Source organism: Bombus bifarius, unplaced genomic scaffold (assembly GCF_011952205.1).
Source record: "Bombus bifarius isolate JDL3187 unplaced genomic scaffold, Bbif_JDL3187 scf7180000007977, whole genome shotgun sequence".
In the NCBI taxonomy this organism is placed as follows: domain Eukaryota; kingdom Metazoa; phylum Arthropoda; class Insecta; order Hymenoptera; family Apidae; genus Bombus; species Bombus bifarius.
This window is the reverse complement of record NW_022884362.1, coordinates 729,965-754,478: the sequence shown is the minus strand read 5'-3', so window position 1 is coordinate 754,478 and position 24,514 is coordinate 729,965. Positions and strand designations below refer to the sequence as shown.

At 28.6% G+C, this 24,514-nt stretch overlaps 3 protein-coding genes and 1 long non-coding RNA gene across 8 annotated transcripts; 2 read left to right on the top strand and 2 right to left on the bottom strand.

The window, feature by feature from the left end:
* Positions 1-33: 33 nt before the first annotated feature.
* Positions 34-13,413, top strand: LOC117204215 (DNA-directed RNA polymerase I subunit RPA2). Of its 2 annotated transcripts, none has more exons than XM_033441413.1 (16): positions 34-51; positions 5,789-6,121; positions 6,186-6,425; positions 6,498-6,820; positions 6,886-7,145; positions 7,221-7,463; positions 7,671-7,948; positions 8,011-8,208; positions 8,296-8,403; positions 8,809-8,985; positions 10,065-10,279; positions 10,359-10,497; positions 11,420-11,576; positions 11,665-11,918; positions 11,994-12,158; positions 13,180-13,413. In XM_033441413.1, exons 2-16 carry the CDS (start codon positions 5,834-5,836, stop codon positions 13,387-13,389), a joined length of 3,255 nt encoding a protein of 1,084 aa, XP_033297304.1. In that variant the 5' UTR covers positions 34-51; positions 5,789-5,833; the 3' UTR covers positions 13,390-13,413. The 2 variants fall into 2 exon arrangements, with proteins under 2 accessions (XP_033297304.1, XP_033297303.1); XM_033441412.1 differs by lacking the exon at positions 34-51 and adding an exon at positions 5,524-5,699.
* Positions 1,077-5,384, bottom strand: LOC117204218 (HAUS augmin-like complex subunit 3). 3 transcript variants are annotated; one of them, XM_033441419.1, is made up of 10 exons: positions 4,983-5,384; positions 3,856-4,074; positions 3,364-3,550; positions 2,585-2,805; positions 2,380-2,508; positions 2,278-2,293; positions 1,954-2,163; positions 1,661-1,887; positions 1,421-1,589; positions 1,077-1,342 (listed from the first exon to the last, which is right to left on the bottom strand). In XM_033441419.1, exons 1-10 carry the CDS (start codon positions 5,270-5,272, stop codon positions 1,184-1,186), a joined length of 1,827 nt encoding a protein of 608 aa, XP_033297310.1. In that variant the 5' UTR covers positions 5,273-5,384; the 3' UTR covers positions 1,077-1,183. The 3 variants fall into 3 exon arrangements, with proteins under 3 accessions (XP_033297310.1, XP_033297311.1, XP_033297309.1); XM_033441420.1 differs by lacking the exon at positions 4,983-5,384 and adding an exon at positions 4,412-4,616 and having other exon boundaries at positions 1,954-2,293; XM_033441418.1 differs by having other exon boundaries at positions 1,078-1,342; positions 1,954-2,293.
* Positions 13,414-13,459: 46 nt separating the features above from the next.
* On the bottom strand, positions 13,460-19,364 carry LOC117204219 (V-type proton ATPase subunit H). Of its 2 annotated transcripts, XM_033441422.1 has the most exons (10): positions 19,186-19,243; positions 18,614-18,695; positions 17,581-17,770; positions 17,053-17,271; positions 16,250-16,345; positions 15,635-15,840; positions 15,465-15,549; positions 14,183-14,589; positions 13,996-14,109; positions 13,460-13,893 (listed from the first exon to the last, which is right to left on the bottom strand). In XM_033441422.1, the coding sequence occupies exons 1-10, from the start codon at positions 19,241-19,243 to the stop codon at positions 13,803-13,805; spliced, it is 1,548 nt and encodes a 515-aa protein (XP_033297313.1). In that variant the 3' UTR covers positions 13,460-13,802. The 2 variants fall into 2 exon arrangements, with proteins under 2 accessions (XP_033297313.1, XP_033297314.1); XM_033441423.1 differs by lacking the exon at positions 16,250-16,345 and having other exon boundaries at positions 19,186-19,364.
* Positions 19,365-19,481: 117 nt separating this feature from the next.
* Positions 19,482-21,433, top strand: LOC117204221. Its single transcript, XR_004487029.1, has 3 exons — positions 19,482-19,750; positions 20,350-20,599; positions 20,680-21,433. It is a non-coding gene; the product is annotated as an uncharacterized LOC117204221 (long non-coding RNA).
* The last annotated feature ends 3,081 nt before the right edge of the window (positions 21,434-24,514 follow it).

Genomic DNA, 24,514 nt, shown 5'->3' with positions numbered 1-24,514 from the left:
TAGATAGAAGCCAATATGGCGTCAAAGTAATTGGTAAAATACCCTAAAAATGTAAGTTAATTTTACATAATCATAACTCTTAAATCAGTGAGTTTCTCACCTTAAAACTTGTATTTTCGAATTTTACACGTCATAAACTACAAGATTGTAAAAACGGTCAGTAGTTTTTGATCCCTTGAAGTAAAGTTTATCCAATAAGTTATTTCGTTTCTAGGATAAAAAATTTTAAAAATCACATGTTTTAATACCATCATTCATACTCGTATTTCTATTTGTTTCACAGTACAGGTGCTGCACCATGCAGCCAAGTGTTGAGTTTAATTGACATTAGCATGTACAAGAACCTATGTATTTAAATTTAAAGTTGGAGATCTGCCCTGTTTAATTGCATACTAGCATATACAAGAACTTATTTAATTGTACGGTTCTACGGAAAAGTTTATATCTACTTTTCTATCCGATTTTTTTTTTTTTTTTTTGAATATTCTTTGTACAATCGTTAACATGGACAAACGTCGAAGTAAAACTACGCGAGTTTGGCATTACCGAATCTACAAAACGTGCTGTAAACATGACTACCTTGAATTCGTTTTTAGCATTTTCTTGCACAATAAAGTAATTGACGATTGGTTCTTGTCTATGCTAGTGTACAATCAAACAGGGTAGATCCCCAATGTTATAGGTTCTTATATATGCTAACGTAGATTAAACTCAGCACTTGCCCGTATGGTGCAGCACTAATCCGGGAACAAATAGGTCCATAAGCGTGAGCACTCTAATTTCCTCTTTGATATCATAAATATATATACATAGGTACAGTTATTAGTGATTCCAATGCTTGTATACGAACGATTTGATATATCTTATAGGGAATGATAATAAATAAAAAAATTTATTGGTAGATTTTTATTTCAATTATTTATTTCCATTTCAATTTGCATTAGTTTCTATAAATTCTATTATCATTTATTAAAAACTAATACACAAGTTATATAAATTTTAGATAATAAGATTAAATATTATACACTTCACAATTAAATATTTTTAGCATATCATTAGAAACATTTTATTGAAATCTATCTGGCAGTGTATTTAATATAACTTAATTTATCAAAATCTTTCTAATGATACATTATAATATTTATAATATTTATTGTATGGCTATATTTATAATAGTAGTAAATTACAGTGAATCATTTAATTCCTTTTTAAGTGCATCATCGAAGCAAGATCTCTTTGTCACAGTTTTCAATTGTTTATATGTTTTTCTTAATGTATCAGGATCGATTAGAAATCGTTGCCAAAGAATAGCCTTTTCTCGCTCGAAGTTTGTATCTGCCTTCTACAATGAAAGATTTAAAATATTATACAAATAAGATAATATATATACAAAACAAATATATATTATTTATCAATTTACCAATCGTTCTTTCATTTGATTTCTGATCTTTGTCAAATCGTTTTGTATCTTTTGTATATTATTGAGTGCTTCACTGTGATTTATTTCAATATCATAAGAAATTGGTTTATATGCATGTGTCGGTCCTTTCTCAACTTCGTTTAAATATTGCGAATTTATATCATTTTCCCTAAATTATAACAATTTAACACTTATTGTACCCATTATAATGGTAAATATTGGTAAAAAATTAATACTTACAATATTTCTAATTTGTCAACTTTTGAATTTAAATAAGTTTTCAATAGGTTTTTTTTTTTAATTTTATTTTCATCTATGAGATCATTATACTTTTGCAATGCAGAATTTAATTGATGTGTACTATTGTCACTACATACCATCGAAAAAAAAATTTTGTGAAATGAATTATGTATTTTTGGTGAAGATACAATGGCAGAATACTTGTTTTGCAGTTTCTGCATACTCTCCTACATATAAATGAAATTTCATTACAAACTGAAAATGCATTTGTTTTGTTTTGATAAATGACTTACACATCTTGTAGATGATAGTGAATATTCTGTTGTAAAATAGTGGTAAGCATCAGCTACAAATTCAGAAACATTTTTAAGACACTGAAATTGCACTTCCATCAGCATTCTTAATAAATCAGTGTGCACATGACCATGTTCTCGTGCAAGAAACCGTAAGTTTCTAAGTTTTTCTAAATGATTTTTTGTTCGTATAAGTCTCGTATGAGCATCCTGTTTTAAGATCTTAGTTATTTCCAATTCTGAGAATTGTTGCACTACTTCTGTTAACTGACGTTCTTGTAACAAAGTGATATTTTCTTCTAAAAAATCTCTTTTCCTAGTTACCTTTAAAATTTCTGTTCTAATTTTGATTCATAAATGTAATATTCATTAGAAAATAGATAATGTGCTTAGTAAAATAGTTATACTTAAAGAGCTTTCAAGTACCTTAATTCAGAATGTTTGGGTACTTTCATATCTCCTAAATTATATATATCTTCTATATAATTCAACATTGCAATGTATGATTCCTCTTGTACTTTTGCTAGAATTTCTTCTATTTTCGCATTAGTTAAGCTATAAAATAAGCATCTCTTTCAATCAATAAATACAAAGGATATTCAACTTATTAATAGTTATCAATATTAATTACTTTGTTTTACATAATGTCAGTTCCAATAACTTTTCGTTATCCATAGTTTTTTCTTTATTACTGTTAATTAAGGAAACATAATTAGAATCAGTCTTTTGCTCTTCCTCAGATGTATTTCCAAACTGTTGTTTTATATGAACATCTAAGTAATGATTATATAGTTCTATAGTTTTGGTAAAAAGTTTTAGTGGCATTTGAGTCCATAATAATGGTCTTCCTTTCTACCAACACAATATCATTATTATTATTACATATATTACTAATATATATCAGAATGCGTCTGAAAGTTATGTACAAACAGACACAAGTTAATTCCTTATAAAGAGATAAGGGAAAAGTATTGAATAAAATTTTAGTTGAGGCTTACAATTAGTTTTTGAGAAAATCGAATTTGAAATTTCGTTTTGTTCCATTATGAATTATTCGAAGTTGGGTAGTACAAGGAACATTATGTAATAATCCTCATATGAAAAATATAAATAGCATTTCCTAATTAAGATATTCTGTTTTTTTTCTTATCTTTCATTTACTAGGAATCATCTCGTATCCATTTATACAGAGTGTAACCAAATTATTTGTCATGGCTTTGGTAAGTGATTCTACAACTTTGGATCGGTGGAGATCTCTTAAAAAAATGGGCCACAAAATTGTCCTTAAGCATAATTTTCAAGATCAAATTTGATAAATTACTTTGTTTCACGCTATACATAACTTTCAGATGCATCCTGTATATATATTATCATAATATAAATTATGAAGATATTTTACAAATTACTCACATTTTCGGCTGCGTCTGCGTAAACGTTCACAAGGAACTCAACTTCTTCAAAAAATTGATGATTCTGAGTATCGAACTTTTTCATAATTGTGGAACATTCTTCATATGCTCTATTAGCTTTAATATTTTCTCTATCCAAAGATTCTTCTTCCTTTTCTATAGTCTCATCTAATTCAATTTCTAATTTTCTGCAATAATGTATTACTTTATATAATAATATTAATCTTATGTATGTGCAGAGCTAAAAATCATAGTGACCTAAATCAATATGTTGCTATTTTTTATAAAATAGTGTCCCGTGTTTAATGTTGTAAAAAGCTAATTATGCTTTTTCAAGTTATGAAAATATATTACAATAGAAAATAAAATTATAACTTAAGTACTTATAAAATTAAAGCGATTATACTGTTAAGAGTTTAAATATGTAATTAAATTTACATTTAATCTAAGGTAATATATGTACATAAATAGAAACACATAATGATCATATTACTTTAAATTTTGAATCCCATTTTGCAATGTATAAATATAACTTTTGTCTTCCTTATATGAATTCTTCACTATTTCATATTCTGCAAACAAATCATCGATATTTGTGTCATCGAAAAAAATGATTTTCAATAAATCAGGATAATCTTTAGTATTTTCCTCTAATGCATGATCTAATTCTGAACCTTCTACCCATTCATTCATTTCTTGGAGTTTATTTTTTCTGAAACACAAATTATTGAAATTTACTTTTAATTGAACTTAAAAAAGAAGTTTTTGGTAATAGTGAGCAATTTGGTCAGTATCTTCAATTTTTTTCATACTATAATGTGTTGAAGGGGGTTGTTTAGAAAGCCAAACTATAATTTAAAAAATGTCGCAAACAATTATAAGTACTTTTAATTTTAGGTTAAAACTAATCTTAATCCTATCTGTATAAACGCGAATTAAGTGAAAGGAAATATAAACAATAAACACTTAAAAAGGAAGCTTAATATTTATTTAAAAAATAGTCAAATAACAAAAAAATAACAAGTGAAAAAATGAAACTTCGTAGTCGCCTGCATTGTTGTCGGTGTCTAGCTTATTTGTACTCCTTGGGTTAGAGTTAGGTTTAGATTTAGTGAACGAATCGCGAAATACAAATGACAAGATTCAATATTCAGTTTGGGTTAGATTTAAGTTAGGTTTAGTTTTAGTTTAAAATTAAAAGTATTTATAATTGTTCGCAGCAGTTTTTTAAATGATATTTTCCCTTTTTAAAGAGCATCTTTCAACACATTACAACAGCATGGAAAAAATTAAAGATACCGATCAAGTCGTTCACTATTATGAAACTTTATGTTATTGTAACGTAAATAAAATTTCAATATTTATTATATCATAAATGAACAAAGAAAATCTTCTAAATCAAGGTTTGAGAAAAATATTTTTCACAAAGAATGTAAACTATTCATTATATATTTAAAATATTTTATTTTCAAAGTACAAAAATATGGTATATATTATATTATTTTATTTTGTTTCTAAAACCTAAATTCATAATTTTAACTTTCATTCACATATATATACGAATGAAATTAGTAGATTTTAAATGGATTAAAAGGCTTAAAAATATTCGAAGTAACTTACATTTGAACATCCTCGTTTGAAAGAACGTTGACATTATTTACATTTTCGCAGAACCATTTCAAAAATGGTTGTAGCGAAGGTTTGTCGCAAATTTTATCTAATATTTCTGGTGTAACAACGTTCGAAAGTTCCGAACGTAAATTTCGAACTTTATCATACAGAACTTTACCAGATACGTCCATGATCACGATCAGGAACACGGTTATATGTATGTCAAGTCTGGACAGTCGTATACATACACTGTACATATGGTCTTGATACTTATATACCGATGGTATAGAAGAAATCATCCGAAAATTTAGTCGTGAAAAATCGTCTACATTGAAGAAAAGAAGGTGCTTGTTCTGTGCACGTTTGGCATGCTGAATATCTTAAATAGAAACACAGACACTCTACTCATCTTTGTTGATCTTCCATATTGATTTTTCATTACTAGTTACGACTTAATTTTCGGATAGCAATAGCAAGACAGCAATTCATGTAAAATAAAATCTTAAATAACCGCTAAATCCATAACAATATCATTGTAGATTTTGTACTATGTATGTAAGTTGGTAGCAGTGCAACATAAACGTGGATACTTACGTAGTGTATATTTATTTTATTTTATTTTAAACATTTTGTGTTATAATTTGGAAAAATATAGAAATGTTGATTGAACCGAAATTGACAAATACGTCAACAAATTTCGGCAAACCTCCAGAAAAGCAGAATCCTGTAAATATCTATTTTTCTTTTACGATTACTATAACCATAAATATAATTTAAAAATATTAAGTTTAATTAAATTTCTTTATATATTTCAGTTGTTGCAGAGCTTAGGTGCTCCGCACATAGATTCTTTTAATTATATGCTAGAAGATGGCCTGTCTGAGGCAGTTAGAGACAATCCACTTGTTTATATTCATCTGCCAAATGAAGACAAAATAGCATTATGGATCGACGATGTATCTATTCATCAACCAAGTATTCCATCTGGCGCAATTGGGGTGAAGAATCATAAAATCTATCCTACAGAATGTAGACAACGAGGATGTACTTATAAAGGAAAGATAATAGTCAAATTAGGATGGTCTATCAATAATAAAGTGCAAGAGACGCTTGAAAGGGATTTAGGAGAAATTCCAATTATGATTAAAGTATGTAATATAGTTATGCAAAATAAATTGCTCAGTTATATTTTATTTGCATTTAATGTTACAGTCTAATAGATGTCATTTAAGTAAGATGAGTCCTAAAGATTTAGTTGCTCATGGAGAACATGAACAAGAATGGGGTGGATATTTCATCATTAAAGGCCTTGAGAGGATTATAAGAATGTTATTAATGACAAGGAGGAATTATCCTATTGCTATTAGAAGATCAGGCTGGAAAGCTCGTGGCATACAATTTAGCGATCTTGGGTTACTATTAAGAAGTGTACGAGATGATAATACTACAGCTGTATGTGTTCCAAATCCAGTTAAATTTTTTATAAATTAAAACTATGTTACTATATTATTATATGCTTTACAGAATAATACTTTGCATTATGTAACTGATGGCTCAGCAAAATTAATGTTTTCATATAGGAAAGTTTTATACTATGTTCCATTGATCTTGATGTTAAAATGCTTGGTTGATGTTTCGGACATTTTTATTTATAGTGCATTAACAGCTGGATGTGAAGATGATTTATATTACAAAGGTTGTATTTTAAATATGCTAAGAGCTGTACATGAACAAGGTTTAAATAGTCATGAAGAATGCAAAGCTTATATAGGGAGAATGTTTAGAATAAAACTTTTTGAATTACCTTATGATGCTACTGATATTGATGTTTGTGACTTCATAATTAAGTAAGTTTAATTAATGCACTGAGAAATATAAATTAATTTATGTTATTAACATATATCATTTTTAGGCATTGTATAGCAATTCATCTTCATGATCCACTGGATAAATTTTATTTACTCGCATTTATGACAAAAAAGCTATTTGCTCTTGCAAATAATAAATGTGCCGTAGAAGGTGCTGATGCTGTGATGATGCAGGAATGTTTACTGGGTGGTCATTTATATTTGCAAGTATTGAAAGAAAAATTATATAGTTGGTTGACTGGTCTTAAAATGGGTATTTTGAAACGTGCAAGGAGTGCTGGTAATAGGTACACCTTAAATGTGCGTAAGTATTTTCAAAAATTAATTTAAAGATTATAAATCTATATCACAATTATAATTGTTTTGCATATGTACATAGAGGAAATGCTAAATGCAATGAAACATGGAAATTCGCTGGAATCACAAATGGAAAATTTTTTATCTACTGGAAATTTAAGATCACCAACAGGTTTAGGATTGATGCAAAATACAGGTCTCACAATTGTCGCTGAAAATATTAATAGAATGCGATACATGAGCCATTTTCGTGCAATACACAGAGGTTCCTTTTTCCAAGAAATGAGGACCACAGAAGCTAGACAATTATTGCCAGATGCATGGGGTAATACTTTAGTATATTAAGTTGTTTCAAAAATTTCTTTCGTTTTATAAGATGCACAACATTTTGTTTTATATTACTTTATTGAATTATGTACGATCCAGTTTGTTCTATTACTACAGTAATATTTGTTTATTAACTTGTAATATTTAAACAAATTTTGCTTTATTAATATAAGAATAATAATAATAATTTGTTGTAATATTATAGGTTTCATTTGTCCTGTACATACACCTGATGGTGCACCTTGTGGTCTTCTTAATCATTTAACAATGAATTGCATCATTACGAAACATACTAATCCGAAATTGAAAGCTAATGTTCCCATCATACTAATGGATCTTGGAATGATTCCACTGTCAATTGCTGACAACTGGAAAAAATCTTACATTGTAATATTGGATGGAAAATTAATAGGATTAATAGACGATAATATAATTTCAAGAGTAACAGACAAGCTACGATTGCTTAAAATAAAAGGCCAAGAGGTAACTTCGTAATTTCCTAATTCAGCACGACAAACCTTTTTTCTTTTATTATTTATATTCAGGTTCCGTCTACGATGGAGATAGCACTGGTGCCAAAAAAAAATGTACCAGCACAATATCCAGGATTATATTTATTTACAAATCCAGCTCGTATGATGAGACCGGTAATGAATTTAGCTGCCAAAAAGGTGGAATATATAGGAACATTTGAACAGATTTATTTAAATATCTGTGTTACACCTGAAGAAGCCTATGAAGGGGTAATATATTATTTTTCTCATTTTTCCAAAATAATTTTTTTTGCTTTGCTATTTATTTATTTATGAAAATGTTATTTACTATTGCAGTTGACATCACATCAAGAATTATCAAAAACGGCTTTCTTAAGTAATTTAGCAAGTCTTATCCCAATGCCAGATTGTAATCAAAGTCCACGAAATATGTATCAATGTCAGGTAAAATTATGCAGAAAGTTCGCAATTGTTTATGACCTATTAACAAACTTTTATAAAGAATATTTTTTTAATGTTTTCATTAAACAAATGTTAACAAAGAATGATATGTTAGTGAGCATTTGTTACTAATTTATGAATAGCATCATTTCCTACGATGATAGTTCTTTATTTCCACAGAAATAAAGTTTGAGATATCAAGGCATTCATAAAGTTTAGTAAAATGAGCATTTATATTTATGACATAATCATTAACTACTATTTATATTATTAATTACTGAAGGGGTTTGTAAATATGTATTTCTAGTATGCTCTGTGTATATACAGCTTAAGATTTTTTACAAATCTTTTTTGCTTGAAAGTAATAAATTCGCAAACTTTCAAATAATAAATTCCGCTGTTTTTCAGATGGGTAAACAAACAATGGGCACTCCATGCCATACATGGCAATTACAATCTGAAACTAAATTATATAGGTTGCAAACACCTGCAACACCACTCTTTCGGCCAGTGCATTATGACGAAATTAATCTTGATGATTTTGCTATGGGTACTAATGCAATTGTTGCCGTTATTTCTTACACAGTAAGTACAACCGAATATATATGTTAATTTTTAGATTGGTATGCATGAAACATATATATATATATTCTAAATATTAGAATTATATATTATATTTTAATTGTCTTGTTTAATTGGAAATGGTAAAATATCTTTCGAGGGATTAAAGTTATAAAAAAGACTGTTTTTACGAAAGTTATTTAGCATATAGGGGGACATTAGCTAATCTAAATAATGTTTCAAAAGTGTAATAGTGGGGGAAGTATTAAAGTTAAGCTAGGTTTTTTGAACAAAACCCTGTACTTTTTTATTCATAGTATGATGGCGCTCTAAGGATCTAATTTATGACATTCTACTACGTGGATTGATATCATGTGGTAATACAAATAGAAAACTGCAATTTCCATTTAAAAAAATGAACTTGACTGTAATACCTCCTCCACTAACAGACTTACAAAAAAATTATCTACATCACTTAATATCCTCTTATATACCAAACAACTTTTGTAAGAATAATATTTTGGTAATTTCAATTCCTCAAGAGATGTTCCATATTTCCCAGTTAAACGAAGCACCCTCTACATATATATACAATTCTATTTTTTCAATGAGATTAAATTTGGAAAAGGTGACGTCAATGTTGGTGAAAAGCAATAACATAACTCTCAATTGCCTCTTTTTGTAACAGAGAATTAATTGAAAATATACCAGTATAGATACATATACTGTAGTTGTTAAATTTACCATTTAGGAAAATTATATACATACATAATGATGGAAGAGTTCAATCTTGGTTCATGAAATTCAAAGGTTTGAGTTTTCATTACAAAATAAAGTAAGGGCGAGACTGGAAAATATATTATTGACAATCATATTTTAAGAAAAATGTTTTAGTTCTGAAATATAGATGACATTTATATATCTTGAATAATGAAATTAATTAAAAGAGACAAGTATATAAAATTATACAAAAAGTACTTTGATTAAATATGTGATATTTTGAAGAAGCTTTTAAATTGCTGCAAAGATGAAAGTTTTATTTGAGGAAACATTTTGTATTGACCGGTCTAATAATTTTTAAACACCTTTACTTATTTTGTTAGGGGTATGATATGGAAGACGCGATGATCATAAACAAAGCAGCGCACGATAGGGGTTTTGCACATGGACTGATTTATAAATCTGAATTCGTAGATTTGAAAGATCAGAAAAGTTATTTTGCGAGGAATCCTGATAAACCTGATCTTGCAGAAAAATTAGACGTCGATGGCCTTCCTATTTTAGGTACAATGATTTCAGAAGGTGATGTCTATTATTGGTAAGTTTTATTCATAAAATTATTAACGTTTTCAATAATCTTTTATTTTATTTGATATGAAATACATCTTTTTTAATAGCTATTATGATGCAGATCAATCAACATATGTTACTGGTAAATATCATGGAAAGGAGGATGCTTATGTTGATACTGTAAAACTTTGTGGAACATTACATAGTCATATTCCACGTAGAGCTTGTATCACTTTTCGTATTCCAGTAAGTAAAATATCAATTTATATCTCTTGAATTGATGATCTTTGAAAATTGGATGTCAATGTCCAAATGATATACGTTACAGTACACACGTAATTAGGAAAAGTTTGTTATTATTTTGTTGGTTTTGCATTTATCTTTCTTACTACCTTGCATTCTCATTTAATTATCTAAACATATCCATCCCCCCCCCCCCACACACACCTCCTAATATCTGATCCACCTCTCTATCAATCTGCATCTCACTTGTGTCACTAACTACTCTTTTTCCTGACAGTTGCACCGTCCTTACATATTTATATTTATATTATATCTATATCTTTGGCTATACAGACTTTGATTTTGCAATCTTGTTATATTTACACTTCCTTGTTTCTTACTCTCAACTTGAGATGTCATACCCTCTTTCCCTTCTTTCCTGTGCTCCCATTATACTAAATCCATTCTTTTTCAGATATTCTTCTCTTTTCTTAACACTTCCTTTCTTCCTGCACACCCCACAGCTCCACACTATATATGACTACTCCCATCACCAACAAATTAAATAAGAACATTCTTAATCTGAAATTATCTCTAAAATTTCATTGCCTGATTTCCCATATCTGGCTAAGTGTATGACATTCGCACTTTTTATACTTTCTTTTATTAGTACACCTAAATACTTGAACTCCTTAACACTTTCTGTCCTTGCCCCTTTACTCTCTCTTTCTGTGCCCTGAAGAGAGACTGTATTTAAGTATGAATTTTTATTTTAAAAATTATTTGTCAGATCGAATTCAGATCGAATTTCCAATTTATTTTTTACATAAAAATGATTGTACTAGTTGCTTGTACCACTTAATGTGTGACAGTCCTGTATAGTAATTTCTGTATAGTATAAGAATGTTAACCTAAGGATTCCAAATAAGAATTTCGAATTTTTTAGCGTAATGCAAATGTTGGAGATAAATTTGCTTCGAGGGCAGGTCAAAAGGGTATCTGTTCACAAAAATGGCCTGCAGAGGATCTACCATTTACAGAAACAGGTTTAATTCCAGATATTGTTTTTAATCCTCATGGTTTTCCAAGTCGTATGACAATAGGTAAAATTAATACTTTTTAAACAGATTTTAATATTTTAAATATTTGCTTCTGTATTTATTGTAACTATTTAAATTGCATATTTAATAGCTATGATGATCGAGGTGATGGCTGGAAAATCAGCAGCCATACATGGATTGGTACATGATGCAACATCGTTTAGATTTAACGAGGATGAGACAGCTGTTGAATATTTTGGAAAATTATTGGAACGCGGTGGTTATAATTATTATGGAACAGAAAGAATGTATTCAGGAATAGACGGAAGAGAAATGACTGCTGATATATTTTTTGGAGTAGTACATTATCAACGATTACGTCACATGGTTTCAGATAAGTGGCAGGTTGGTAGAGAAAATTAAATTCTTTAGAATAAGTTAAAATGTGTCTTTTTATCTATTGTTTTACCATGTTTACAGGTGAGAAGTACTGGGCCAATTGATGTTTTAACAAGACAGCCTATAAAGGGTAGAAGGAGGGGTGGTGGTGTTCGTTTTGGAGAAATGGAACGAGATTCATTACTATCTCATGGTTGTTCGTTCTTACTTCAGGATCGTCTTTTCCATTGTTCAGACAAAACTACCGTAAGTTTATTTAAATAATAGAACATATAATTGAGACATTAAGAGAAAATGAACTAACCCACATTTTTTTTTTTTTTAATGTTGGTTTATAGTATCAATTTATTGCAATAAGCTACATTAGTCATACAAAAGCAGAGAAATTCATTCTTTCTCAAATTAAGCCCAGATAGTATAATGAAATCAATTGTTACATTTAATATTTTATGCTAAAAACACTGAGTGAATTACTCAATTTGCCGAGTACTGGCAATAGTTCACTTTTGATGCTGTTCCATGCAAAATTGATCATTTTTGTTTAATTTTTATTCAAATTGAAATATATTGTAATTTATATAAAAATGGGAAGGGTTTAAGTTATCATTTTGCTGGTATCGAAATTGTTTAAAAAATACAATTTTTTAAATTGTGTGCTAACTTTTATAAAACTACCTCCACAAAAGAATATTTATTTGCACAACTATTACTCATACGAATTTCACTTTTTATAGTCTTATAAATTACCCATTTAATTTTATATTTATATAATATTATTCACAAAAGAAACCAAATTCGTAATCAAAATTAAAAATATCTTTATATTGATTATTTCGAACAAAAATTTATTTTTATGATAAAATTTGTTTAATTGCATGTAACATATCTGAAAAAGATACAATTATTTTATATATAGAAAAAGGAATTATTTTAATATTATTTTTATCATTATACTAAATATAATAAAAATATAAGACATATAACTAAGAAATATAAAAATAATTACATATTCTGGTACGTATAACAATAAGTCTAATTTTAAATTATTTAAATGTCTAAGCATAAAAATATTCTCAGTTCCATTTCTTTCCAAGTCTCTGATTTATTTTGCATTAGTTAATACTTGTAAGAGATGTAGATAAGATAAGTACATCTCGCAATAATTACAGCTTTACATTGCCACCAATAAGTCTACTATGAACACATATTTCTTTCTTTTTTTATTATATAAGTATACATTTAATTAGTAATAACGTTATTGTTTCAGACTCTAGTTTGTAAAAAATGTGGAACGTTATTGGGTCCGGTAATGGAAATGGGTCTAAGTGCATCAGGATTAAATGACAAGACAAAATGTCGTCTTTGCGGTGATGATGAATCTGTGAGAGAAGTTGACATACCATACATTTTCCGATATCTCGTAACGCAATTAACATCTTGCAATATTAATGTAAAGTTGTCATTTGCGGAGAAATGAAAATAAATGAAAATATAATGCATATACTTTTCTATTTTCTTTTAGTGATAATAGTTTATTTTTCTTAACATTTCATAAACATTTTACTTACAAATTCCATAAATATTATTCTAGAAATATCTTTATCCCGTTATTCAATACTTTATAACAGTTATGTACATTTCTTGATTTATTAGATTTGACAACATGACGAATATTGGAATATACATTGTTCTCTTGCTATCTACAGATAACTACATTAGAATGCAAAGTAATTTTTATAATATGATTCCAATACTAAGAATGTTTTTCTCATACCGATTTTTATACACAGTGTACAAGCAGTTGGACAAGCAAGTATTTAAGTAAATAATATGAAAGCAAAGACAAAGTATACAGACTTGAATCGAAACTTACATAGCTTATATACTTGTTTATGCTTTTGTTGGGATTTGTGCTCCAGGTTTTGCTCCTGGTGCATTTGATCCAGTTTGTTCTTTCTCCAGTTGCTTTCCTAAATATTCCCTATAAATAAAATACCAAATCATTTATATTATCAGATGTTACAACTTTTGACAATAATTTAGTACAAATTTTGTCTTGTATATAGATGTTTCAATTACACACCAATTGTGTACCATGAGTTTCTGGACTGCAAGAAGAGCTTCGTATCTTACATTAGGATCTTCATGTCCTAAAAGTTGCATTACTCGCTGTTTACCTCCAAGTTGCTCTATTATACTGGAATAATTTAAAAAATGATTTCAGTAAATCGTTTTTTAATGTGTAAGTAAAAAAGTTTTATTGAACGTACTGTTTACCACGTGGATAATGTCTTACGTATTCTCCTACATCGAAGCTAGCTACGCTGAGAACTAAGGGATCTTTACTAGTTTCTAACAGATGTACCAGAATACGCAGTAACTCGTAATTCTTTTCATTTAGTCGATTAGCATTTTCTCGCCAGAATTTGCCAGATTTGTGAACGGGAGACCATTCAAGACGTCCCGATTTCACTTCGGTCGAATATTCGTCAAACGAACTTAGATCTTGAACAGATGCTTGTAATTTATCATTCAAGAATTCAATATCATCGGTGATATCTTCGTCGTCAAATTTACGTTGTCCAAGGATTGAAAGTTGTTTCAGTACCTTGCACTGTACCATCGCGATGCAATGTTCTTTAGCAACTTGTCCATCCTCTACTTTCTCAATGAGGTTCTATGGAGTATTAAAAAAGAATAAAGTAATAAAAATAGAATATGTATTAAAAGAAAAGTATAGAAAATTTTAGGACTGTGGATTGATTAATTAATTACTGTATCTTTTTATAATGAATCTCCAAAAATGTAAATTTTAAGTGTCTGTTAATCAGAAAATCAGTCATACATAGATTGTTTTAATAAAGATTTAATTAATAAATTATTTACTGTTGAATATGAAAGCTATGAAATCTCACCCTTGTATTTAAATTTTAACAGGAATCAATACCATGTCATTAAAATGTTAGTTCATTAAAATAGTGAGATGTAATTTTCTGCTACATTTACGAGAATATTGGAGTTTAAAAATAAATTAGAATTTGAAAATGAAATATCATAGTCTCTATACCAAACAATATATGTAAACAGTCCAAAACCAAATAATGATATACTTAATATTTCTATCTTTTTCTTTTTCTTAAGATATACAAAGAACATTTTATAGAAATGATCGGTGTACAATAGATTCCTTACTGACAGACATTCGAATTTGAATTTTTGAAATATTATATGTGAAAAATTATATAGCTATAAACTATAAACCATATACTATAGAAGTAAATTAAGCATATGTAAAAATGTTTTTTCATTATCTTATATCACCTCTTTTATTGTAACTGTAATTTTGAAATGTTTAGCATATTAACACTTTCGCGGACACTTATAAAATTGAAATTGCACATAGAATCACACATATATCCCACAAAACTAGACAGGATTTCGAAACTTGTTGGTATTTTTTCATATCAATTAGCATCCGTATATGTTGTTGTTAATAAAAACAATATTAGACGGCTACAGCCGTCTCGTTCGTGGAAAGATTAAGTAACTTACCCTAAATACTGCTAAAATAATGCGAGTTACTTTCTCCTTAACAGAATCACTTAAAATGTCCGCCAATATAGGAATGACACTAAACCTAAAATAAAAATTTTATGTTATATTTTTAACAACTGTTTAAAATGCAATTACACATATGTAATATACATATATGCAATACGTACTTATTCATTTTCTCTGCAAGCAAAGGATTAAAAGTGAGTACCCATATACAGAATATCAGTTGATATTGTACTTGGAAATTTACTCTGCCCGTCAGAACACTCAGTAAAGTAGAAATTCCATCAACTGACACGAATGCGAAACGATACTCATCTATGCGAAGCATCATTTGTAAACAACGTGCCACGGACTGAATGTATTCATTATTCTGAATAAACACGATGGTATATATAATAAAAATATAATTAAACAACAAGATTGAAATTTAAATTATGTGTGTGCACCAAAAAAGTAAAATAGAAAGAAATCATTATGCAAACCAAATGCAAATGCACTCTTATATGTACAAAACAAAAACAATTTACATTAACGATAAAATCTTATCAGAGATGCACAGGCATCCAGCATTAGTAATTTCTATTTTAAATAAAAATAATTTCGTATAAAGAATATTACATATGGTTATCATAATGTTTATTTATTTTTATATTCAATTGTATTCTGTTTGCAATTATAACTCTTTGTACCTCGCGCTATCTTATGTTTAAAAATTGATAGGAAAGTTTAGCTGTATGACCTTTTCGTGTTAATACATACTTAATTATTATGAGACTAACCAGACTTTGTAGTTCATGTAGCTCATTTGCTTCTTTGTCTATAGTGTTGCCTTGTTCTACTCTTGTATGTAAATCTGTATCCTGAGGAACCTCAAGCTAAAACCCCATATATTTAAATAATTGCAATCATTTTCTATCGCTTTACTGTGTAAGCTACAGTATGCCTATATTTTTAATGTATAGTTAGTAGCATTTGATCTAAGGCGATTTATTGGCATTTGTATTTATATACTTTAGCAGACTTTTATAAATTCACTGTGAATTATTATGTGAAAGTTACATATATAAAGTTCGTATAAAATATATAAATTGTTACGAATTTCACTTATTGTATGATTAAAAAGAAATAATATATAATGATACAAAATACAAATGAACAAAGGAACATAGTTTTGAGACTAATTAATGAATTATATTATACAATATTTGAGTTATAATTTACATGAAGCAGGCAATTGAAATTACTTCATAATTACATATTCTGCAATACATCAAGTCATAATCTCCTTGAAACTATTCATTCAACTTATCAACAATATAAAAATATTTTACGGAATAATAGAAGTAGTTCCAATTATGTTCTCCATCCTATATGGTATAATGGAAACCAACACCATTGTGTACACACACATAATTACATTATATAAAAAAGAAAAGCTAAGCTAGTGCTAATAAATTAGAAGCATGTGTTAATATTATGATGAAAAATACATTTATGATGGTACACAAATATATTTTATTTTTAAAGTATGTTTATAATTCTTAAATCGTGTAATTAAATGATTATATATCTGTTAACTTACACTGAGTTTTAATTGATCCTTTAACCATGTCAAGTAGAATTGAAGATCTGTCTTTTCCATTAGATCGTGACTCCAGCAAGCAAGTTTGGCAATAATTCGAGAGGTCATATTCATTATAAATCCATCTTGTCTATTTAACAAGTTCAAGAAAGGGCCCCATACTGATTCACGTTTGCGACTTGAATGTTCTCTGAAGATTTCTACACGACTTCGATCTTCCTAAAATATATTTGAAAACATTTAATAAAAATAAATCACATATTACAAGAAAATTCAATCTATGCGAATTCCATTTATTTCAGTGAAATGAGTTTTTATTATTTCAACTATTGTCGCGTATAATTTCAGTTATATAAACTCCTAGCTTGAATATAAATAATTTTATATCATTAGAAAGAAAAAAGGTAAATATATGATTTGATTTAGTTATAAATGTAAATGTGATTCAGTTATCTCAATCACTTTGCCTTCCGACGAATTTGGATAAAGGGTGTTTTACTATATTTTAATTTATGTGATTTGATGTACCTGAAGCATATCATCAATCATTGTAAGGATGTATTGTATAGTCTGGTCTTTTGAAATATGGCCAAGTAAGTTGAGAAAAGTTTTAGCAGCTTGATGTGGATTTTCTTTAAGTTTTGCATCTCGAACACTAGCATCATTTGTATCAAAAGCCACTATAAAATCATAATCTTCTTTTGATATCATATGAGACCTATAAAACATAGAATATTAAGTGTTATTTAATACATTTAATTTATATATATATATGTATGTATTTTCAGGAAAATTTGAGGAAAAAATATTTTGAAAACAGCTAGTGAGCTTTTAATCAGTCACAAATTTTAATATTAAAAATTTCCATAAACTTTTTCCTTCGATAAAAAATTAAGTTTGTTTGGCTGTTTTAAATGGTATCATGTATTATTGATTTCATAATGTAGTAGCTGATATCAAGAACTATTTAGTGACCAGAGTAATATAAAAAAATACACATGTAGGCTCAAATATAATACTTAAACAAGCGATATTCTCAATAATGAACAAATCGAGATGAACAAATTCGTTTACTTTTGGGTTCACCAGATATTATGCTATTACAGTATTTCTTATAACTTTAAGAGAAAAAGTTAACACACTGGATTTGTAATGTATTCACCAATGGTAAAGGAAATCAGCAAGAAATTCTCAATGTAACGAATTCAATTTTTACATATTATCACTGAACTAGAATTAATATAAATATCTGTTCCTTTATCGAGCAAAAATCTACTTTGCTATTTTGTATCTCTGTTATAACATTTTAAAAAAGAATTTACCAGCCTATGTTTAATATGACGGTTCCTTTTGTTATTTTTACTTATAAAATATATAGTAACGCTTTATAGAAACAAACTGGACCCTACCCTGTATGTATAATATGTGAATAAAGAAGAGACACACATATTATATATATATATGTAAGATTTTATAGATTATTCGAAATAAAACTTTATGAAATATTTACATATATATAGAAATATTTTGATATTAATATTTAAAACGACGGTATTCTTACTGTTGATACGATTGCCACTTGATTTGTTGATTCCTAATATCAGCAGCTTGTTGCTGAAGAATGCTCGTAGCTGCTAGCATATCTAAAAAGTTTTAAACGTTATTGTTATCTATTGTTAATAAACAACATGTAATCATGCCAATAAAAGAATAAAACAATAATGCAAACTTATGCAGATGCTTATAGTCTTATATTCAGGATAACAAGTATACATAAAAATATGACACAAATATAATATATGATTAACAAAAATATATTACTTAAATAACAATAAATATCGTTAGCCTATACAAAAATGTGTCTCGCAAAGCTTTTTCAAATTATTATAAAAAGAATGAATGTCTTTATCATGACATAAGAAACAAACTTCTGTGAAATGACATATACAGTAAAAAATTGGATATAGTTCCGTACATATTAGCAATTTGTCATTTTTTTTTTTTTTTGAGAAATGAATAAAATTAAGACGCAAATAAAAGCAATATAATCCTTGTAAATCATATAAACACAGTACATTATTGGGAGGGGCAATGTCAAATTAAGAAATAAATATGTATGTTTAGGTCAATTACCAATTTTTTCATCCGGTAAAGCCGGTATCATTTCTTTAATGTTCACACGATCAACCATTTTTGTTGTTGTTCCTTAACTCCTGTATAATTTATTTAATACTTGAGTCGCAGAGAATTAAAGTCCTGCTGTCGTAAATTTGCACCTCCCTCAACACTTGGATCACAAGACTAATATATTACCAATTCGTTAGAGCTAGATACAAAATTTCCCTAACAGCTAGTAAAATTCAAATATTTCTAGTTAATGTGATATTTGATGTTAACAGAGAGGAAATTCCGCCGTACTCAGAAAGGATCATGTAAACAGGTTTCGACCATAGAGATAGGGACATAAAGATGCGAGAGTGTGTGAACAAACGGAAAAAGCAATATAGAAATAGGTAGAGAAGGTTGTATAAAGGCCCCTTGTGTTCTTATCTTATAACGCATGCGCATTCTTCCTGTAAATACGTAAGTGTAATAATTATCAACGAGTAGCGTCAGTGTGTATGCCGGATTAGACAAGAACAGAAGGGGCCTCTACACAGCGTTATCTTTCTATTCCCATATCGCATTCACTTACACGGTAATATATGACCGCATACTTTATCTTTATATCTCTATGCGTATATACGATCGTGCTGTACGTTAACGAGTGGAGTCGCTGGTACTACCAGTTATCGCTAATTACTTTACATACCTTGAATTGTAATTGAAATATACGAATTATAATTATTATCTTCCACCCTTAGCTTTACCATTCATATTTTGTTATAATGCTTTATCCCTATCCTTCTCACTTATACTTGCATATATTTTTTATAAAGATTATATTATATACTATATACTATACTAAAAACATATAATTTAGAGTACAAAGCTTCTTAGACTTCAAATACATAACAATGTATATGTATTATTGTTAAAAATCTTTTTATTACTTTCCTATTGCTACGAGGATAGTTATTATATAGCAGAAATGTTAATACGAACATTTGAGAACAGAGACTTTTTACATATTCACGGTTCTAATTTCTTTACTTCAAATTTACATGTCTTTTTTACAATTTAATATCGATATACGAATCTGATTTTTCTCAGGATTCCAATTTCTGCATATACCTAATATTTACTGTTATTTATTATCCAAATTATCCATCTTTCATATTTTTTCATTTTTTACAGTGCAAAGTACAGTGCAAGATATATTGTTGGACCGTTAGCGGAGAGACGCGGTGGCGGTAGATCGTGCGAACGAGAGTCGTAAACGATTAGAGTCGCGAACGTTACGATTAGATAATCGACGCCACGAAACGATCGATCCCCTATTTCGTTTAGGATAATAGAGGTGGTTGAACTGATTATAACAGCGAAGTAACAGGTTACAATATGCACTTTATTCGAACAACTTTGTAGACATAGACAGTTACGCTCGGTAAGTATAGATATAAGTTAAACAGATGACTGATCTAAGGTATGACAAACTAGCGAAGTTCTCTGATGATGCTGTCGCAGAGGAAAACTATTGCTGGGGGGCTGGTCGCCCCACCACCGGTCGCTTGCGGGTGGAAATGACCGTTGATCATGGGAAAAAGCCGACTTTGCCAGTTTTTTACTCGATGGAACAATAACCATAAGGAACGTCTCGACTTGAATATATTTTATAAGAACGAAGATTATCGCGGTGCGACTAATTATATTTGCACGGTTAGTGGCCGCCTCGACCGAGGGATGGATTCTGATTTACGTCAAGAGTCATCGGACGTAACATATATTATATATAAATCCTAAGTATAAATGGGTATGAAGAATTTTGAAGAAAGTTATTTTTAAATAAGAATCGAATTACAATTATGGGAAATTATGGGAAAATATGGGAAATTAATGGAATAGTAAGAAGAGAATACGATACTTTATAAAAATTTATTTATTTCGTATTGAACATGTTGTATGTATAAAATTATCCTCTAATTGCGTTTAAATAGCCATCTTTCTATATTGGGAATATGAAGTATTTTCGTGATTATAATATTTTCGCAATCTGCTTTCGTCCGATTAACTGACTTGACAAGCAAATATTTTTGTCGATAATCGAAGTCATTCACATTCACCTGTCTTACAGAAATGATCGTGTTCTTATCAAAAGAGAAAGGATTATTAGAAAGAAAACAGGAAATACGATAGTATAGGAAGAAAAATAAATGCAAGTCAGTTCATCGTGCATGATATAAAGTTCATTAATATGTTTGCATCTGATATAAAAATGTTCTCCGCTGCGTTTGATAATCCTATTAAAGATTACACATTAAACTATGCGCGAGTACTATTTATTATTTCTAGCATACGATTTCTTTAGTTTCAACACGCACATGTACATATATGTGTATTAATCATTACAATGTACTGTATTTAAGCTCTTTGATCGATGTATATTAATGAATTTCACAATTTCGAGCGTATCATATGTATATTGTCATGATTGGTGAATAAATTTTGATCAATTTTATTATTATTGTTATTATATAATTAATACTATATCTTTGCAAAAGGAAGACGATTATTATTGTTATTATCGAAGTTTTAATCGAGAATCAATGAAATAATAATGAAATAAAACTGTGCTTAAACTAAAGTTTTCGTCATAGTTGAGTGGACAACAGTTGAGTGAAACAAAGTTGATCAAGCTATAAACGTATCCAGACGTTCCAGGATATATCCATATTCCTTTGTCTTTTATCAAATTTAGATCACAATCGATTATTTTTTTAACGAGTTCAATATAAATACAACGTCATTATAATTTTATTCCGTGCACTTTCCTTTAAATTAATGTTATGCATTCACAGATATTCTTTTTCTCGTGCACGTACCTTTTCTTTTCTCCTTTTTCTACTTTTTCCTACTCTTTTTCCTACGTTTAAATTTATTCGTTTATCAGACTCATCAATCTCTTCGTCCCTCTCTATCTTTTATACATACGTTACAGAAAAATATTATTCTGTACTTTTATATTTACAGCAGCGTCATATAATTTATATTTTCTTCTAATTGGTAAAAAACTTCCGATCTAAAATAAATTTTCGTTCTTTCGTATAAATAGTTAATTAAAATTTAGCACTACCATATACAGAATAATTGACATAGACTAATTAAAAGTGAAAGACTTTTAGACTGGTTGAATTTTAGTTTTATAATCGTTTTAGCTACCGATCGATTCTCTTTTTGTTCAATGTATGATTAAAAGATAGTTTAATTATGGTAGATAAGGTAAAATATAATATATGCCAAGATACATGATATAATTATATTTGTTCGATTTCGTATCGATAAAATAAGATAGAGCAAATTTTCAATTCCGAATCAAACACGGATGTTAGAAGCATCGGATGCTTCTTCTGCAGTTTCTTTGAAACAGAGAAACAATCTTATCGAAAGTTCGATAATCGTTTCGTTAAAGAATGCTTCGTTGACTAATAATTTTAATCAGACTGTCGGTTGTTGGTTTTATATATTTATATTATCTCTACACGATCTTCTTAATATAATTCTTCTCGTGTCTACCTCGCATTACGAAAGGATTAAAATACTAAATTTTATCGAAGGCACAAATATTTCAGTAATTTTTTTCATAGTATTTCACTAACTAATCTACTAATAATACTTCTTTTAACGGGCGAATTTCTATTTATACATAGTTCGTTATTAAAAACTGTAGCCTGAATGGCGTACACATTCTTTACTGCATTTCCCCTCTGTATTTTTCGCCATAATATAGCTTTCCCTTTCTTTCGAATAATTACAATGACAATAACTAATTATAGCAAAACAATGTTTGCAGGAATTATCTTCTCAGTAGGTTACTACAGATTCGGATATGTTGTATTATCATCGATATATTTATAACTAGAAGTTTTGCTTTAATCTTGTTTGTTATTCAAATACTAAGTAAGAACTATTTAAAAAAGATTCCTTGGAAATAGAGAAGTTGGCCTCTACGGGGAAGAAAATCTTCTTATGAACAATTATACGGTATTGGAACCTGAAGAGGATGTAACACATTAGACGACTAACAAGCGAATATTTGTTCAATGAGAAGTACAATAAGAATTTGATATTCGACGAGGAAACTAAACTTTACAAACAAAATGTTTCACGATGCACGCAATATGTATGTTTGCACAGAGTGTTTCATTAAAATTGATAAATACGAGGTTTATTTTATAAAAATATCTCAATATCTTAAAAACAAATTTGTATCAACTGCAATATCGTAATAGTACTATTGAAATCAAAATGATGGAAAATGTCTTTCTCGTGTCTTTTATCATATTTATCGAACACTCTGTATGATATACAACAGGTCAATCTACACTTTCTGCACAAGGAAATCTGCTATAAAGATGGGAAGACGATTCTTACAAGTTATATTACAGATTAAATATTGCATATTGTAATATTCTTATCGATGAATCAAAAGAAACGTAATTGCCGTGTTAATAAAAAGAATAATGCGTTGATATGACAGTCTCATTATAGTACCAACGATAGACATGAGTATTCTTCATTTTAAATAGGAAGCTCCAACTCGTCCATTTTACGACTAATCTTTTATAAAAAAATTTCGCATTTATTCGAAATAAGAAATTGCAGCAGTTTACAACAAAAGCGCAATTATTCATTATACTTTTATAACTTTTATAATAATTTAATAATTTTCATTGTAATTTTTCTTTAACAATGATATTAAACGAACAATAACAAATTAACTTTTCCTTTCGATAAAGTACTCGATGAATATAATTGAATTTTCCAAATATTGCAAATATAATTTTATATTCATTTTTTATAAAAATCCTTAATCACTGGTACTAACGTTCTAGTTTCGTTACGACAAAGGATACATATTTTTTATATAAACATAATAAACCAAACGTAAACTGTCTTAGTTTCTAAACAATAAAGTAATCGTAAAATTTTAATAACAAACAAACGTCATTTTTATAAAAATCCGACAAAAATATCACTGTCACAAATGTAACATAGAATTTGGAAACGTGTGTCTCAAAATAAAATTCATTTACAAGAAAAAGAATATCAGAAATCGTTTCACGCGGTTTAAAAAGTTATGTGTACGTATCAAGCTATCGTACGAAATCTTTCATCCGTTGTCGGCGTGTTATTAAAACGTACAGAGAATAAAAAAAAAATGTATTTGTGTAATAGATAAAAATTATAATGTTCTGTTGATAAGCTAAATGTTATTACCTATTAATTATTACACGATTAACTGCTCTATAAGTAAACAATTGGTCGACTCATGTTTTAAGTACACTTCCATTACCGGGACATA

Excerpts from the sequence above, each read along its gene's own strand:
- LOC117204218 (XM_033441418.1), bottom strand. The coding sequence starts at position 5,272 with ATGATTTCTTCTATACCATCGGTATATAAGTATCAAGACCATATGTAC. Across the intron at positions 3,551-3,855 it reads AATGGGATTCAAAATTTAAA|AAAATTAGAAATTGAATTAG; the intron begins GTAATATGATCA and ends ACATTATTGCAG. Across the intron at positions 1,343-1,420 it reads ATCAAATGAAAGAACGATTG|AAGGCAGATACAAACTTCGA; the intron begins GTAAATTGATAA and ends CTTTCATTGTAG.
- LOC117204215 (XM_033441412.1), top strand. The coding sequence starts at position 5,631 with ATGTTGATTGAACCGAAATTGACAAATACGTCAACAAATTTCGGCAAA. Across the intron at positions 11,577-11,664 it reads TCCAAGTCGTATGACAATAG|CTATGATGATCGAGGTGATG; the intron begins GTAAAATTAATA and ends CATATTTAATAG. Across the intron at positions 12,159-13,179 it reads ATTGTTCAGACAAAACTACC|ACTCTAGTTTGTAAAAAATG; the intron begins GTAAGTTTATTT and ends TTATTGTTTCAG.
- LOC117204219 (XM_033441422.1), bottom strand. The coding sequence starts at position 19,243 with ATGGTTGATCGTGTGAACATTAAAGAAATGATACCGGCTTTACCGGAT. Across the intron at positions 17,771-18,613 it reads AAGTGGCAATCGTATCAACA|GTCTCATATGATATCAAAAG; the intron begins GTAAGAATACCG and ends TATGTTTTATAG. Across the intron at positions 14,110-14,182 it reads CATTATCCACGTGGTAAACA|TATAATAGAGCAACTTGGAG; the intron begins GTACGTTCAATA and ends AAATTATTCCAG.